General features: G+C 40.9%; 2 protein-coding genes across 4 annotated transcripts; both read left to right on the top strand.

The window, feature by feature from the left end:
- The first annotated feature begins 87 nt into the window (after positions 1 to 87).
- Positions 88 to 3,934, top strand: LOC113008961 (THAP domain-containing protein 5). Of its 2 annotated transcripts, XM_026146940.1 has the most exons (4): positions 88 to 621; positions 706 to 793; positions 999 to 1,185; positions 1,534 to 3,934. In XM_026146940.1, exons 1-4 carry the CDS (start codon positions 561 to 563, stop codon positions 2,236 to 2,238), a joined length of 1,041 nt encoding a protein of 346 aa, XP_026002725.1. In that variant the 5' UTR covers positions 88 to 560; the 3' UTR covers positions 2,239 to 3,934. The 2 variants fall into 2 exon arrangements, with proteins under 2 accessions (XP_026002725.1, XP_026002727.1); XM_026146942.1 differs by lacking the exon at positions 88 to 621 and having other exon boundaries at positions 630 to 793.
- Positions 3,935 to 5,914: 1,980 nt separating this feature from the next.
- On the top strand, positions 5,915 to 16,870 carry pnpla8 (patatin-like phospholipase domain containing 8). Of its 2 annotated transcripts, none has more exons than XM_026146939.1 (10): positions 5,915 to 7,245; positions 8,579 to 9,602; positions 10,632 to 10,781; positions 10,879 to 11,030; positions 11,212 to 11,306; positions 11,420 to 11,591; positions 11,771 to 11,828; positions 11,999 to 12,193; positions 15,300 to 15,495; positions 15,632 to 16,870. In XM_026146939.1, exons 2-10 carry the CDS (start codon positions 8,721 to 8,723, stop codon positions 15,904 to 15,906), a joined length of 2,175 nt encoding a protein of 724 aa, XP_026002724.1. In that variant the 5' UTR covers positions 5,915 to 7,245; positions 8,579 to 8,720; the 3' UTR covers positions 15,907 to 16,870. The 2 variants fall into 2 exon arrangements, with proteins under 2 accessions (XP_026002724.1, XP_026002723.1); XM_026146938.1 differs by having other exon boundaries at positions 5,915 to 7,293.
- The last annotated feature ends 1,290 nt before the right edge of the window (positions 16,871 to 18,160 follow it).

Genomic DNA, 18,160 nt, shown 5'->3' with positions numbered 1-18,160 from the left:
ATGTGAAACGAAAGCTAACAGTTGTTGTCTAGCTGCATTCCTGAGCCGTAACACCACGACTCGCAACGCCATTGGTGGGTTTCCGAACACAGTGATTCAGACCGTTGTGATTGGTGGAAAATATGCGCACGTGGAAGATTTAAGGCCAGGGCGGAACGTAGGTATAGGTAACGCAAGAAAATAATCTGCTTATCTTTTCCGCCTTTGCTTTTCTATTCAATTTTGACGTAATCGATTTAGCAGAATTAGAATACTTAAATAATCCGAGGGTTGGGGAAAACGGAAGCATTGAAAGTCAATAGTAAATTTAAATGAAAGATTTCAAAGATTAAAACGTCGATTGTACTTTATAGACAAATGCCGTAAGACCTATACAGGTTTTGCCATCGGTACATTTTTTATTTAGCGCGTGCGTTATTATTTTGTAGGTTTTTATTTAATACAAATAATGAAAATAATAATTTTATTTAAAAAAGTTATATCCTCATAGGGAATCTTAATTTCGATGCAAATATGTCTAATAAGTGATGACGTGAAAGAGCCAGTAAAAAAGAAAATAAATGCTGTACACGTCACTTCCGTTACGAGGGCCACAAACCGGATATAATCATCTACGAGCTGGTGTGTGGGTTTTTTTTTTCCTTTTTTTCTAATTGTATCCTCGAACGGGTCTCGCCGATGTGTTTTCATGTAGTCTGTCTACAGATATGCCACGCTACTGCGCTGTGAGAGTTTGCAGAAACCGTGGGGGGACTGCATCAAGACAAGACAGCAAGAGAATCAGCTTCTACCCGTATGTTTTTGTTGTTTTAGTTAATCTGTAACGTGTTGCTTGGTTTAATTGGTGAAAGATGTCACTTGCAGGAGGTGCAAAAAGGATGTCATCTAAGTATATCATAGTGCTTGCTTGTAATGACACGAGGGTAGTGTTGGGCTGATCCAAATCACACTCCAGTGCTTAGAGTTAAAGCTCTCTATTATCGGTCTATCTCTCAAAGGTTTCCTTTGCAAGACAAGTCCAGGCTTCAGAAATGGGTGAGCAACATGAAGAGGGAGCAGTGGACCCCTAGTCGACATCAGTATCTGTGCAGTGAGCACTTTACAGCGGACTGCTTCGATATTCGATGGGGAATCCGGTACCTGAAGAATACAGCCATCCCCACCATTTTTCCTTCTAGTGAAGATGTATGTATCTAGAAAACATCAAGCTCAGAATACAATTTTAGCTTCTTAATAACTTCTTAAACTTTGAGTATAAAGCGTAGTCTTGTGGAGTTAAGCCTGTATTTATATATATATTTGTATATATTAGTACTATGTTATAACAGTGACTGCAAGGAAAAGAGGTAGTGAAGGCAGGTGAGTTTAAATACCTGGGGTCAACCAATCAAAACAAGAGGCAGGGTACAAGAGTGGTGACGAAGAGAGTGCAGGCAAGGATTTAAGCAGTTTCTTACCACGCGTTTGTTGCGCCAAAACTTGTTGATTTTCTGTTAATTCCCATTAATGAAGACCTTTTATCTTTTATTCCAGGACGATGAGAAGAAAACGACAAACCTGAAAAGAAGCCTCAAGGCTAAAACCAACATTTCACTCGGTGATCCTGAGCTTGCAACATTCGACTCTCCTGCCAGTAAAAAAAGGCCACTCATTTTGAGCAAAACAGGCAGAAAGTCCCAGTCAGCAGTGATAAACAATATGTCTGGGGAACGCACAGAGATGGTATTTGAACCTGCAGTGTTGGACTCTCATTTAGAACGTTCTGAGATACAGACTGGTGCTTGTGAGAAACCACTTGATGGTGAAACGGCAGCACAGTCTCCAAGCAGGGAACTCTGTTCTGAAGAGCAGGCCGAGTCCACTGTGACTGTATTGTGCTGTGAGCCAGGTTCATTCTCTGATGCAGGGGCAAACATGGATGGAGATGCATTCCAGGCAGTGCTGGGTCAGGCTTTTAGCTTTGTCCCCATGGAACTGGTCAAGGACAAAACCACAGGCTGTTTTTTAGCAGAGAGTGGACTCACTGATGAAGAGAAGGTTTCTGTTTTTGAGCATTCGTACTGCAGACCGGATACTGACAAAGATGAGCTCTGGAGGAAGATCTTGAGTTTGCACGCAAAGATCTTAGAACTGGATCGCAGGGAGGAGAGCACGGTGGCTAAGATCCGTGCCCTGGAGAACGAGGTAGCCCTCCTGAAGAGGGATGGTGCTGTTTTTAAAGAGAAGCAGAAAGTTTAAAAGAGTGTATATCATCTGTGCTGGTCTGAATTTTTACAAGATGGAACGAGATGTTAATATATTCTTACAGTTAATTTGCTTTTGTAGAAATGTTGCAAATGCTTTCATACAAACCTTACACAAAGCACACCAGAAGACGCTGCGCTTCAGTCATATGTCTGCTGGATTCCTTAATGCTGACCTGAATTTATGTGTACACACATAATAAAGTCAGACCAGCCTCAGACCATGCATATCCTCAAAGGATGAAGCCATGGCTGTTTTAGACAATTTAAACACAATTTCTAACAAAATAATATAGCAAATACCTAAAAAAAAAGAAATGACAATAATAACAATGTAATATATATTCATGTATTCATTTACAGTTTTAAAAATGTATAAAACTATAACACAGAAATAAGTGTAATGCATTCTAATGAAGAAAACACAAAATATGTTTTACATAACACAAAAATGGGGATACCTTATCACACCTGTGATCATATCCCAGCTTTAAGTGGTTAAAATGGGGGACAGATAATAATAATAATAATAATAGTAAATAAGCATGGCATTGATGATGTGCTTTCATCATTGGTCCATTTATTGCGTCTTTAACATCAAACCTTTGTACTTCTGTCTGAACAGAAGCTTATATGATGTGGGTTTTTTCTCCTCTTTTTTAACCATTACGACTGCTGTGCAAACACAGAATTCATGTTCAGTAAGCTCACAGCTTTCTCCACCATACACATCACCGTCTCTCCACGCATTCCTATATAGAGAAATGTGGGGTGGAATAATGTGGCACATGCCTGTTGGGTTATTATCAGTATAGTGATGAGGAAAACTGGCTGGTGTCCATGTTTGATTGAATGAATGAAAGAAGGCCATTGTGCCTCATTTTATCCAGCTCAGTGTTCTACAAAACGGTTCCCTGCTTCTGTTATTACACACGTGTATCAGATCATCTTTAAGGTTCCACCTGCTGGAGCTGGATTACAGCTTCTCAGTGCTTTGTTACAGTGCATAATTATTATTATTATTATTATTACGGGATGCAGTGCAGAAGTTTTAGGAACCTTAGATGTGGTATCTGAACGGACGCAAATTCTGCAACATGACTGCAATCCAGAGACATAAAGAACAAGAGCCCTGCAGCAGATGCATCTGAGGTGCTGCAAAAGAGCTGGGGCAACTTCTCTGAGATGCTTGGAACGGCCTTTCTGCTGAGAAGCTTGAAAAACTGTGAAAGTTTTCCTGTTCTTGCTGTTTCAAAGTTGGCCACGCCAAAAATGCATTACTGCACTTTATATAAGTTATATTTGCGAGAATGTTTAGTGCCTAAGACTTGTGCACAGTAATTTTCTACTCTATCTTGTGATCAGTTTTAACTTCCTAACTTATTAATGGTTATTTGACTGCTGCCCTGTGCAGCGTTGTTGCATTTCACTGTGTGGTCTGTCGGCAGCTTCCTTTGTTATACTCAGTTTGTTTGCTGCACGATGTCACTGTTATCACTTATGCATTTCATATGTTTTCTTTTAACAAGATTTAAGTGGTTTACATTTAATGTACTGGTGTGCTGCTTAAGTGCTACATGTTATACAATTAGTCATTTAATTGTGTTTTGTTTTAAGACTGAATTAATATAAATAGAACTGGACAAACTGTGATACCTTGATGTGCTGCTGGTAAATTCTCTCCATTTTAACTCTGTTGTATCAGTGCATTCATTCATTTTTTTTTTCTTCAAACATTTAGTCTGCAAAAAGAGTATTGAGTGAACATTGATGCAGGTGTATTGTGATGATGGCAAACTAAGCATATGATTCAGTTTTCATGCAGGGGCATTTTTTGTGCAGTGTAGATTCAAGTGACAAGGGTCAGGTGACCACAAGTCTAGATTTTCTGGGTTTGAAATTGAGCTGAAGACTACTGACAATGTGTTCATTTGTTTTTCTCCTCATGTTTTGAAAATGATGGTGATCCAGCTTAAGTATATCTCTTTGTGCTTCAGCTCCACCTGCTGGAGAAAGAAAATCATCATCGCTGTCTTTACACGATGCTTTACACAATAGCTGGCACCTATTTAAGCACAAATTGCTGTTGTTGCCTTTATGCCTCTCAAACTGGAATTGAAATAATGCTGCTGTGCATTTTCAGTATTGGGATACTGCTATATATCTCAGAGATATCTCAGCTTTCTTCTTCTTTGGTGGATCACAGTAAAAAGTGTTTTAAGTCATTCTTACAGCCTGCTTTAGCCTAAACTAGTAAAAGTCTGAAGAGGTACTTCAAGCCAGGTGTTTTACTTTCATCCAGCCATCCATCAATCCATTATTTTAATACCTATCCAGATTCAGGTACCACGGGCAGCAGTCTAAGCAAAGACATTACCACCCAGGCATTCCCAGGTCAGTCTAGAGACACTGACGCATTCCCAAGTCAGTTTAGAGACATTTAGGCGTTTCCAAGTCAGTTTAGAGACACCCAGGCGTTTCCAGTCCAGTCTATAGACAGCTAGGTGTTACCAAGCCAGAAATTCCTCACCTAGGAGTCGTCCAGGAGGCATTCTAGTCAGATGCCTGAATCACCTAAGCTGTCTCCTTTCTATATGGAGGAGTGGCGGCTCTACTCTGAGCCCGTCCCAGGTGACCAAGCTCCTCATGCTGTCTTTAAGTGAGACTCCAGACACCCTTTGGAGGAAGCACATTTCCAACACTCGTGGGCTTTCTCTTTTTTTGAAAAACGAAAAACACTCAAAAAGAAACAAAGGCAGACAGAGAGAGTTGTCTATAACTCTACAAAAGCTGTGCAAAAACAACAGTTACACATCTTTTGAGATATTATATATGTTGTCAATATTCTTTTTTTAAACATCAGGATTATCCACAGCATCATGACAAGTGAACTCTGTCCACGCTGTTCTTTTGAGATTAAAATGATAAAAGATTATAAAAGATATATCTAAAACTTATATCTAAGTTTATTTGAACACTGACTTTTTAAGTGTCAGCGAACCTGTGTGTGAAGTTCTTAAAACTTCTGTTTTAAGATGAAAATAATCATTTAAAAATGTCAGAGTCTCTTTAAAATGTGCAGGTCGATTGTTTTGTGTTTGACCTTGTAATATCTGCTATGACTAGGGAGATTTTAAAGGTTGTGCCCATATCCTTCGCAGACCTTGGAAACTCAGCGTACAGATAAGCGTCTCTCATAGGTCCAGACTTTTTGCATTTGTGATTTAGATGAGCAACAACTAGACAAATAGGATAAGCTATTGCTTTTTGGCTGTCCTGCTACTCAAACGGCATCTTGTAAATTTGTTGTTGCTTAAAACAACCGTTTACTGTATGCCAAAATGACCTTCAAGCTACTGAAAAAAAGTACTAAATACCACGTATCTTTGTCTTAAAAAGGTTAGGTTTTGATGCAGTGACTTGTACTAAGAGCTACTGAAGTAGTCATGCATATGGCTTGGTGGTAGTTTCCCTGGTATAATCAAAAAACAGCTGACATATAGACTGAGGATAATAGAAAAGTGAGATTGAATAAGAATAGCAGTAGATTATTGCCCCAAAATTAATGAATATAGATGCCTTATTGTCAAATAGACCCCCCAAAAAATCCTGCGAACAGAGTTTTTTTCCTGCTTATGTTTTAACAGAAGGGGTTCTTCAGTCTAAAAGTTATAAGTCTAAAAGTGTTTACTGTGAAACCATCCATATTGGAATGAGCAATAGTGCCATGTCGTGACCAGATCAGTAACATTACCTCAATTTGGAAAGATAATTTAAACCAAGCATTAATAAGAGCATGAGATAACACAACCTTAATGACTTAACAGAGATTCATCACATTGACTGAACCAAACATATTAAGTGAAAAAAAAATTAACTGTAGAAAAAGAATTAATTGTTAAAGAACACAAAAAACCGTTTATTTGAAATTTCTTGTGAGACATTTAAAGAGACATCACTTATATCTCAGTCAAAGGGCAGGGGGGCTGTCAAGAAGCCATTCTTAATGAAGGGAAACAGAGACATAAGGCTGATGTATGCCAAATTACACAAGAAGCTTCATATGGGGTTGCCACAGCAGATGGATCCATAGATTTTTATACCAGGTGTCTTTAATGATGCAGTCCACCCTGACATTGTGCTCAGTCTTGTACCAAAGTGTTATATGTCATGTGTTAAATATATTTGTTAACTACTAGGCTATTGATCCACTATCCTACACATAAAAAACCCAACAAATGTGACATTTTTGGTTCAAATCTTTGTCTGTATGTACAGAAGAGATGGTGGAGGCTATGTCATAGTTTAGAGACACACGGGTGTTCCATTAGTTTTACCAAAACGAATGAAATAATGGACACAGAAAAGTAAAGATCATCAAAAGATTTTGATCCACCATGCAATACCACCTGGAAAGTATCTGACTTTTTTCAACAAGACAATGATACCAAACCTGTTTCCCTGTGCTCTCTTTTTCTTTCCTCTTTTCTTTCTTCTTTTCTCTTTCCCCCACTTCCCAACTGTGCATGACAGACCCTACCTGAGCCTGATTCTGTCAGGAAGACGTCTCTTCTTGTTAAAATGGAGTTCTTCCCTCCACATTCGCAAAGTGCTTGATTATTGGATTTTTTTCTCTAATACTGCAGGGCCTTTACCTTACAATATAAAGAGATGACTCTTGTTGTGTTTTGCCACCATAGCACAGTAAAGAGGGTTTTGTTGAAAAGGAACTTCCCCCTTACTCTTTGTTGTCATTTTAGAAATGAAAACCTGTGGCTCTCAAAGGATTTCAAGATTTTAACTGATGTTGTAACGCTCCTCTTATCTCCTTATTCCTAATGTGTTTTTACTGACCTCTAGTGGCACACCTAAACCACTGCAGGGGAAACGGTCCGCTGAACTATGCCCACATGCGTAACTTCCTCTCCTCTTCCTGTTTATTTTTTTCTAAGGTACCATCCTCATACTAATGAAACACTCCAGGAGCTCTGGGTTCCAGAAGGTGAGGAGACGATCTGCTCATGTTGCTATCACCAATAGTGTTAGAAAGGTAGGTGTTTTATGTTCACTAGTATTGCTGTCAGGTACCAGCGAGGTCACATGTTTACGTTTAGACGTCTGTTTAGTAAGCTAGCTTTCAGAAATCATGGGTCAGGTGCTTATTCCTTCACATAAGCGTGTTATATAAAATAAGAAGCTTTCTAGTCACTAATACGTTTGAATTGGTTCTGCTAACGCCTAGCGCCAAAACAAACTGTACAAAGCGGACCCAGAGAACAGATAATGGTCGTTATTTAGCCTTTTTTGTGTTTCGAAGTATGTGTGGTGGGGTGCTAATGAAGTTTAAAAGCACCCTCACAGTGCAGAGCTAACACCCAGGAACTTAAGGAGCGATATTTTTATCTGCTGGGTTTAAAGGTCTACCATTCGTTGGAGCAAAGTCTTGTTCTCTATAACGTCCACCAGCCACTTCTCTCTAAACCTGGTCCTCCCCGGTGTGTGCACCAGTTTGTTTGACTCCACTATGAAGCTGACTTCCACTGGTAGAGTTTGAGGTTTAACCTTCGATACATCCACGACGAAGTAGACGCTAGCTGTCCCCCGAATTGGCTTCCTCGGTGTTGGGGTGCTGAATCGGGCCCGGTAGTGGTGGAAGGTCCGGTGCTCCTCCTCGGTTGAGCAGACAAAGTCCACACTGTACAACCAGCAAGAGGGGAGCTCCCACGTTTTAATGTAAGCCCCAATCTGCTTTTCCCCGACATTCACTGTGAAGTCCTTGCAGGCAGCCCATGGGATATCATCCATCTCAGCCTTCTCAGTGCGGTGGTGTCGGTCCAGCAGGGTTTTTACAAGCTGAGCTGACTCTGTTGTTAGGTTCATTGTTGTCCCCCTTTTTAACAGTATCTTGATGAAAGTTGCGGTCATTTGTATTGTTTGTTGGACTGTTTCTATAGTTACCGGTCAGACGGCGGCCTCTGTTGGCCAAATTTACAATGGCAAGCAAGTTAACCAATATCGCCCTGAGCTTCTGTTTGGGATGTTTTTGTTTGTTTTCTGATTTCACCTAGCTGTTCGGAATTAGTTTGAACTGATAAATAAAAGAAAAGCACTATATTTGAACTGAGAACATTTTTTTAAAGTATTTCCTCATATCCATCCTATAAGGTATATTTTAGCATAAAACAAAGTCACTGATTTACAGTGTTTAAAACACTTTATTAAGTGCAAAAAAGCCCAAATTTAAGGTTTCCATATGAGGACACTGGGTTTCCGGCTGATATACAAGTGTTCCTCTTTATATAATTTCCTTTTTATCTCTGTTTTTATCTTTACAGGTAGTGTGTTGCAAGCAGCGAACAATAAACTCATGGCAGAAAGCCTCCCAGAATGCTGCTGAATTTGCCAGAAGTTATCGCCTCATCTGTTTGCTTGAGGAAAGTATTTCTCTCCTGCCATCCCCAGTGAAACAGGAGACGTATGTCACGGATTAGGATCACACTTGACAGTGTTACCAAGGCAGTAGGTGGCACAGACTTCATCTCCAAGTTCTCCCGGCTCAAGGCGGGGGGCGGCGGTGGCACAGCTGAGAGCACCCACGCAGAAAAGTCTCGGGTAAAAGCCGAGACAGTAGCCTCAAAGGCTTCACTACCTGAAACTACAATGAAAGTAGAAGATGAAGGTGAGGAGACAGATAAGGAGCAGCAGCAGATTACAGAGAAGCCCTTTGTTTCCACAAAGAAGTCCATGTCCACTTTGGATTCAGCAGCAAGTGTTTCTGCCCCGTCCTCTAATGTGGCAAAACAAACTATGCAGCTGCTCCAGCCAGCAGCTCTGTCTACCAACATGGATGAGACCTACAAAACGCTGGCCAACCACATTGACGCTTATTTCGGACCCAGCACAGAAGGAGAGAGCAGGCAGCAGCAGCACATAGAAGGGGGCGATCATGTTGCTGGACCAGTTCCTCAGTTTTCCTCTCAGAAGAAGGGGGACCACATTCCTGTTTTGTCCCCAGTAGGAAAAAGTGTTGAGGCGCCAGCTAAAATTCCTGCCTCTTCCTCTTCGCCTAGTCCTCCAGTAGAGGCTCCTTCTGCCGAAAGCAAAGCTGTGGCGACGGCCTCCCCTAGAAAAGGCTTCACTCATTATCTGTCCTACCCTCGGCCCAGTGTTCAGGCTTTTGTCGGCAGCTACATCGCACCACTGGTCCCCAAATTTAGAAGCGATTCCAAAAAAATGGCAGACACGTCTTCAGATGTTGCCGTGGATGATGCCACTCCAGAGAAGGAAGAAGTAAAGACGGAGAGTGAGGAAGAGAAAGCTGACAAAGCAAAGCAAGAGCTGCTAACTCAAAGGGAAAAGGTGAGGTGTTAAATGTGATGCTAATGACCGATCCATGCTTCAGAGCTTTGATTCGCATTCACAAGCAAAACAGAACAGGAGAGGAGAAGCAGTACAATGAAAAATTTAAATAAAAGCTAATGCCAAAAACATAGATGAAATGTATTTACACTTTCTTCAGTAAATTAAAATAAGATGGAATTATTCTGGAGAGACGAGATCCTGGCAGAACTAAATAAGTCACGTAGAAAAATTAAGTTTGGAAGTGATCCAATCAGAAGGAATCTTCTTACTTTCCTTTGTGCACATTTGATTTGTCCATCGTAATTTTTTTTTTGAGAACAGGACAAAACATCAACACTTGTGAGGAAGAGAAGAGCAGGTATATGGTCACATTTCTAATTTTATGTCAAGGGAAATTAAAATGCTTTATGAACTGTGTATGAACTAAAATTAGACTAAATCTAAAAGAATCCCAATGACTAAGCTATGACCTTTTAGACTATGACTAAAAGATTATGACTAAAACTAAATCTATATTAACACTAGTTCTAAGAAATGAAGATTACACCATGTGGGAAATATGCATCGGTGTGTACTGCTCCCTTTACTGTCTAATGAAGCTGGCAGTTAAGGACACATGAGGCAACTGTTTCTCAAACTAGAGATCTCTCATAGTCACGTGACTGGATCTTCCTCTTCTCCTCCTCCTGTTCTCCTTTCATACCGGTTACAATTAGATCACCTCGTTGTGTGAAGGGAGTAGAATGAACTCATCCTTTCCTGCATGTAATAACTTTTTATTTCAAACCCACAAAGGCTGCCCCTCCACATGTCGAACTACCCATAATTATTGCTTCAGCTCCCAGATATATAAAAATGTATGACGTAGCGCAGCGTGTCTTTGGGCATGGAAGGGATGGTTGATAATCCCCCAAAAATGTTATAAATGATGAGCTCTACTATTTGTCATTGTCATTTAACACATATCCAAACAGTTTCCACATTATTTTTGACCTTTGCTTTATTTTGTCTGCGTTTGTCACCTAGATAATAGCCAGGGTGAGCGTAGACAACAGGACCAGAGCTCTGGTGAAAGGGCTGCAGGCCGTCACCGACGTCAAACTCCTCACTGCTCGAGTGGAGGAGCTTAGCAGCCATCTCCTGGAATTCCCAGAGACTCGAGTTGTGGCCATCAAGGTTAGTGCTGTTTGTAATTTCAACTTGTTCTTGTAACATGTGGGTTACATGGTCATTAAAGTCATTCATTTTCTGTGTTTACTATTGTGACTGATAGGAGAAAGTGCTGCCCTGCCTTCTACGACTGCGCCAGGCCAGAGATCTTCCTCTTCAGGCTGCTGTGAGAGAAGCGTTGGCCCTGACTGGCTACACTGAACCAGTCAAAGGCAGAGGAATTAGAGTCCTGTCCATAGATGGAGGGGGAACAAGGTGCGGCTTTTGGAAAAAAAGACAGACACCCAGATTATATTAAACTAGTACAGAGTACAAATCTACTGCACATGAATGTAAATGAAACAAACTTTTTAAACACGGTGATCAGCAGACATCAGTCTGTCTAAAGTAAAAGTGTTGCGGACACAGACTGAAATATATTGTTAAACTGTTCCAGGGGATTGCTGGCCCTGCAGACTCTCCATAAGTTGCAGGACCTCACAGGGAAACCAGTCCACCAGCTCTTTGATTACATCTGCGGGGTCAGCACAGGTATGGTGTTGCCACCTCTCTCTTGTCGGTCTGTTATAAGCTTAATCCATCATTTATCTAATCGATTAAAGGATTTTAGGTGTCAGCTGTCCTCACTTGTTCCTTTCCATTAGGTGCCATTCTGGCTTTCATGCTGGGGATTTTCCAGGTCCCCCTGGAAGAGTGCGAGAAGATGTACCGGGAGCTGGGCTCGGATGTGTTCAAACAGAATGTGATCGTTGGAACAATGAAGATGGGCTGGAGTCATGCTTTCTATGACAGTGAAATGTGGGAGAACATCCTCAAGTTAGTCTGCAACACTCTTTCATTGCTTATTTAAAAAAAAAAAAAAAGGTCTGTTTTTTCTTTCTTTTTCTTCTTTTTTTGTACACTTTTTGCATTCTTTCTTTCCTCTCTTCAGTCCTCAGCTTCAAAGACACCAGGATAGTCTAGAGTATTTGTATGTAATTTTGTGTTTTCTTTAGAGAACGGATGGGTGATGGACGTATGATCGAGAGTGCCAGGGATCCCCACTGCCCAAAAGTAAGTGTTTGAGTGCACACCCATGGGATTTTGTTTAACATCTTAATATTTCTAATGTGCCTGTTTAGTTTCATTTTCTTTTCTCATTGTTTATACCGCAGAGGACTTAGGACTTGAAGGGTTTCATGAAACTGATTTCAAAATTAAAAAGTTCTTTTCATGCCCACTAGGTGTCAGCAGTGAGCACTATTGTGAATAGAGGTCTTCCTCTGAAGGCATATGTGTTCAGGAACTATCGACTCATGCCAGGAGTGAGATCTCACTACCTTGGAGACTGCAAACACAAGATGTGGCAGGCTATCAGGGCCTCGTCTGCCGCTCCGGGCTACTTTCAGGAATTTGTTCTGGGAAAAGACCTTCATCAGGTACAACATGAATGTGAGACAACTGGGAGATGTTTGACTGTTCAGTTTATTCAGTTTATTTATTTTTAACTTAAATTTAAGTCTGAACTGAACTCATCTGTCCATCCACTCATGCTGCTAACTGCTTATCCACTTCACTAACTAAATCGCAATATATTAATTTAGTTATTGTGTCTTGGTTTCAGTTGACCTTCACATTTTCAAAACCATAAAAATAATTATCTGTCACAAATTAAGCCTAGAATTAAGCCAGTGTTATGGAAGTAACAGGGATTGAGATTGGCATGTGAAAGTGCACGTCTCTAAGAGGTTTGCTTTCCAGGAAATCTACCAATGCGCTTCTGCCACGATGCTGCTTTTTTAAGGGACCAGTGCCAAGGACACAGGCACTGCGTGCAACAGCAGTGGCAGTTTTATTTATATAGAGCATTTTATTACACATAAACTAAGCTGCAGTGCATCGTGTGTGTTTGTGCATCAAGGATATATGTGCAGATTTGTTCCACTATTTCAAACTCACAACCTTGGAACAGCCCCATAATTGGCTCTTCCTCTTTTCTGGCTGTCAAGAGCCTGAAGGACAGAGGGGAAAGTCAACAGAATGGGGTGGCGGTACAGAGAGAGAGAGAGAGAGTCCTCAGACCTGGTCTGTGACCTTAAACATCAATGGTATCCTCCTTTTTACACCCCGAGAGGCCTTCCTCGAGGGAAATTGCAAAAGTTTCTGATTCCCTATGAAAGAGAATATTTTAAAGGAACCGTGTCTGTGTGGAGCCTATTCCAGTTGTCACAGAGCGAAAGGAAGGGTAACACCCGGGACAACCCGACAAGCATGTGGGAGGCGAACCCATACGAGCAAAGTGAGAACATGCAGACTCTACAGAGATCATCAGTCAGCCCGTAATATTGCCCAATATGTCATTTAGGTTCTAGTTTGGATTCTTGTCAGATGTATTGTTTTTTTTTTCTCATTTTAAAAACTGATTGCTTTTAATGTATTAGGTGGGGCTTAGACGGTGGCCCTGAGAGTTCAAATGTGCTGCAATTTAAGAAAACACACTGGTATTTTGCTGTACTCTAATAAATCTGGAAGTTGCCCAGAAAGACTAATATTAAAGTGTTATTTTGAAGTGGTATTATTAGGGCAGGATATCTTTAGATGATCTTACAGGCAGCAATTCTCCTCAAGGCTTAGCTTCATTTTGATAACCTACTTAAGCAAAATTAGCCTTGTCCCTTCTTCTCTCCCCTGCCATTTTCTAATACAGTAGTCCTTGTAGACCCCCCCTTTTGTGTTTCCTTTTTTTTTTTTTGCCAATAACAGGTCATAATCTACACCTCTGGTCTACATAAGCCTTGATACTTGTAGACGTTATTGGTTTAGAACCAAAGGCCTGCTCATTCTTTGCCCGGAGAGCTTCTTTTGTGGCACTATCCCAGGAAAAGTGCTCTAATCTTTAGTTAACAAAAGCTAAGCTGTCTGCTGCTTTCTCTCCATTTATTAACAAGGCAAATATGACATGGCTGTAATCTCCCTTTCTATCCAGCACAATTACAGTTACATTTCTGTTTGCATGTATAACGTGTGTGTGTGTGCGTGTGCGTGTGTGTGCGTGTGTGTGCGTGTGTGTGTGTGTGTGTGTGTGTGTGTGTGTGTGTGTGTTTCTGTTTGCACATTTCTCTCCTCACTTACACCTCTGCAAAAAGTATCTGTTTCCCATGCACTGGGCTGACAGCAGGGATGGAAAGACAGAGACTGAGAGAGTTATGTGCGTTGTTCTCCAAATTCCTCTTGGAGCCAAATAGTGTTTCATCAACATTTTGAGCTACCCTCGCCACCCACTGATCTCACTCCTACTCTAGTTTTCAGCACTTGCAGCGGTATTTCTCAGGAGAGTTCTGCCACTGCAAGGGATTAAAAAAAACACACGAACACATTCAAGTCCATTGTTTTCATCATACAGCATTACTAAGGAGTTTCTTGCAGTCACTGAGATCAGAGGGGTTCTGAATGTCATTTAGTGTCAGAGTCAAGAGGAATCTGTGTGGTTTGTCTCAGCAGTGCAGCTTATAGTATACGAATATATATGAATTGCTTACACCTTTGTCTTAACAGTCACACAATCAGGCTTAAAATGACACTTTTAATGTTTTATTGTACCATAAGAACGCCTTGAGAGCAGAGCAGACCCATTAAGATCAACATTTACTGTGGTCTAATGTAATGTGGGATAAGTGAAGAGCAGAAGAAAAGATTTTTGTTACCAGGAGCTTTCTGCTTTTGTTTGTTGTCCTGGTGCTACTGACCCGTTACAGCCTACGGTCACTCTGAAGAGTGAAACAGGGAACTCTCATCAGATGACACTTTGAGTCTGATATAAATGTGCATCCTAAAATGATTTCTAAGTCTTTTATGCTGGTTCTGTATCCTTACAAACTAAACTACTGCATTAGTTTCATTGCTTTTCTGTTGCCCCACCACCTGTAGAAGAGTGGAAATAACCTTTTCCCACTTCTCTGTGGGGCAAGATGGAGTGCCACACTCTCACACTATTTAATCTCAGCCAAAAGAACTTCAGTGCTTGGATTAAATTCAGAACTGAACTTGGTGAAAGGCTGACAAAGAGCAGAAGCAGCAAAACGGTTCAGACAGCCATTGAGCTGGATTATTCTTTTTTCTTTTCTTTTTTTTTTCTCTGTTCATGATTCTGTCAAGAATCTGTTAACACTATTTAGTAAAAATGCACACCAAATGGGTAGTGCAAAAGCAATGGGATAATACAAGAAAGTTGTAAGATTAAAATCCTGAAACGCACTGTGATTTACCAGTGAAGCTACATTTGTACTGTAGGTAGTTTCTGTCCAAATGATCCAAATGCAACTTATTTTTGAGGGCAGATAAAACCACTGTTTTCCGGGCTTGTTTACTTTGTTTTCCAGCACAGCACATCTCTCGCCCAAAGCTGTGTAGCTCCAGGACAGCCTGTCCACTTCACCTCATTTGTCCTCAACATGCTGTCACAACAGATATATTTAAGCTAAAGGACACATACCAAAAAATCTTTCTCTGCACAATAAAAACATGGCAGCCTTTCTTCCTCTCTAGGATGGAGGACTCCTAATCAACAACCCCACAGCTCTGGCCATTCATGAGTGTAAGTGTCTGTGGCCAAACACACCCCTGCAGTGCGTGCTGTCTCTGGGCACCGGGCGATACGAGACAGCGGGCAAGAATAGCACAACCTACACAAGCCTCAAGACCAAACTGGCTCACGTCATCAGCAGTGCCACAGATACAGAGGGTAGGACCACACAAAATGTTGTTTATCAGTGTTTGACATCCCACAAGCAGTTATTTCTAAACGAAAGGTTAGAGGTGGTGTGATGAAAACCAGTATTGGACAAAACAAAAAACATGTCCCTCCATCCTTATTTCAGAAGTACACACCATGCTGGATGCTCTCCTGCCCTCGGACACCTACTTCCGTTTCAACGCCTACATGAGCGAGGACATCCAGTTGAATGAGAACCGTGTAGAGAAGCTGAACTTCCTCAAGAGCGAGGGCGAGCGCTACCTCGAGCGCAACGAGGCCAAGCTGAGGAAGGCGGCTAGCATCCTGGGCCAGGAGAAGAGCGCCATGCAGCGACTGGCCGAGTGGGCCAAGCTCAAGGCCGACATGTACGAAGGTTTCCCCTTCGTCTCCAAGCTCTAGCCTGGTAGCAGTGTGACCCTAGGGGTTTGTTTTTTTAAGGTACAAAGACACAGAGAGGGAGGCAAATAGACCCCCAATGGAATCAATGTTGTGGAAAAGATGCATACTAGGAGACAGTTTGAAGTTAAATTACAAATGTTTACACTGTTTTACCGCAGCTACCTAACACTAAAAGAAAAGATCCTTTGGTCATATTGATGTTTAATAATTAACAAGTGTAATAGAATTTGCTGTTGGTGGGGAAGGATGTGTCTATAGTGGAGATGGAATGTTCTATTAGAACTGAGCAGGTTTTGACATTACAGCGGAAACCTTTACATGACTGAGGGAGGAGGAAAATGTAAGAAAATGCTGGTTTACTGGTTTTTGGGACGCACAAAGATGGGCATGTGATACCTGTTATACACAACAGTTTACCTATGGTTATTGGGTAAAGGAAGTGAGCTTTGTTTTCTTTTTCAGTAACTTGAATACATAAAGATGTAATTAATACATGATTGCACCGTGAGAACATGAGCGTGACTACCTATCTGTAACACTGTACACAAGTTAACACCTCACGCACTTTTTAAAGGGTAATTCTTAGCCTCTCTGTTGAGAATGATGTAAATACATTTTGTGGTAATTATGACATAAGTAATTATGAAGTGTTAGAATTTAACAATTTAAAAAAGTGTGCACATACCGCTACTTTGAAGACTGATACTAAAGTAAAAGAAAATGTTGTAATCTGGTAAAAAGCATGTCTATCCCGCTTTAAGCAGCTAGTTGTGGCCCCATGGTTAATATAAAGCTTTTACCTTGAACCTCAATCAAGCCTGATTTCTGTTTCTGCACAATTTATAAACTAAATAGACTTGACATTGTGAGAATCCTTCCTGCCCCGACCCCTTCCTTCATTACTTAGTGGAATGCCAAAAATGAACAAAATGTAATGATATAATAAAATTATACTGTCAAACCACTCTTCCTTCTTCCTTCTTGCACAAAGTGTTCTTCACTCACTCAGTCTTTGTGTGTTTACACACTACTTTGAATTTAATCCTTAGTTATTATTAAACCTGACCCTGGTTCTGCCAGAAGTTTCTTGTTGTTTAGAGGGGAGTTTTTCCTTCCCACTGTTGCCACTGTGGGCTCATCTGATAGTTTTGATTTTCTGTATTATTTTAGCATCTTTACCTGTCACTCATTTATAACATTTGGGGTGTTAGGAAACAAACCAACAGACAAAGGAACACCCAGTGTATTGAGGATTGCGTTGAAATCCTATACCATCCAAGAATGGAAAATCATTTTGTTTTCAAAACTGCAGAAATGTCTCTCCTTAGTTCCTAAACACCTAAAGAGCAAATAGAAGTGATTTTGTTTCTCTTTGTGTTTGTGTGTGCGTGTGTGATGTATATCTGCGTTCAGTTTCTGCTGCCTCAGTGTCATTTAAAATAAGGACACACACAAATCACAACGCGCCACACAAAAGACATGTCAATGAAGAATGCCAAGTGTCGTCTTATGATGAATTGCTTTTCTTTTTCCAGTTGCGCGCATTAGGTTTTTGCTTTGTTGTTTTGATCTCATTGATTGTCACTTGAAATTCCACGGGATCATTCCTCCCAGTCATGCTGCCGTTACCCCATCAACATAAACGGCATGCCACTAAAAGCTGCACCTGCAAACACTCAAAAGCTACAGATATCAGAGTAGTGCAAGTATTTCCCTGCATTGATGTCTCACTCCTGCATTCAGTGTGTCAACATCACAGTTTGACGTGCGGATTGATGGACCTTTTATTTTTTTTCTCTCTTCAGTACCAGCTTGAGATTGACCGTGGCCTCAGCCAAACGTCAGATCCTGATTTACGATCGTGCTGCCTACTCTCGTCCTTGCTCTAGAGTGATTTTTTTCATTAAGTGAACACTGATAACGGGGTGAGAGATCCTGCAGGGGTGTGTACAGCTACCAGTGTGGCTGAAAGTGTCTGTGATAAACATGGCTCAAAATACTCTTCGAGTCAGGAATTCCCTGACTGTTTCAAAGTAAAAGTTCCACCCTTTTCGATATATTAACATGATTGATAGAGCGCTGACTTTTTGTTTTTATGTTATTTGTCCAAAATTTGATAGATGGCAGAGAATTCACTCTTCACTACTGTGGAATACACTCACAGCCCACTTTGTTTGGCATACCGGTTCAACAGCTTGCTAACACAAATAACTAACAGCCAATCACATGGCAGGATCTCAGTACAGTTAGGTTG

Source organism: Astatotilapia calliptera, chromosome 17 (genome assembly GCF_900246225.1).
Source record: "Astatotilapia calliptera chromosome 17, fAstCal1.2, whole genome shotgun sequence".
NCBI classification, from domain to species: Eukaryota; Metazoa; Chordata; class Actinopteri; order Cichliformes; family Cichlidae; genus Astatotilapia; species Astatotilapia calliptera.
This window is presented reverse-complemented; position numbering and strand designations above follow the sequence as displayed.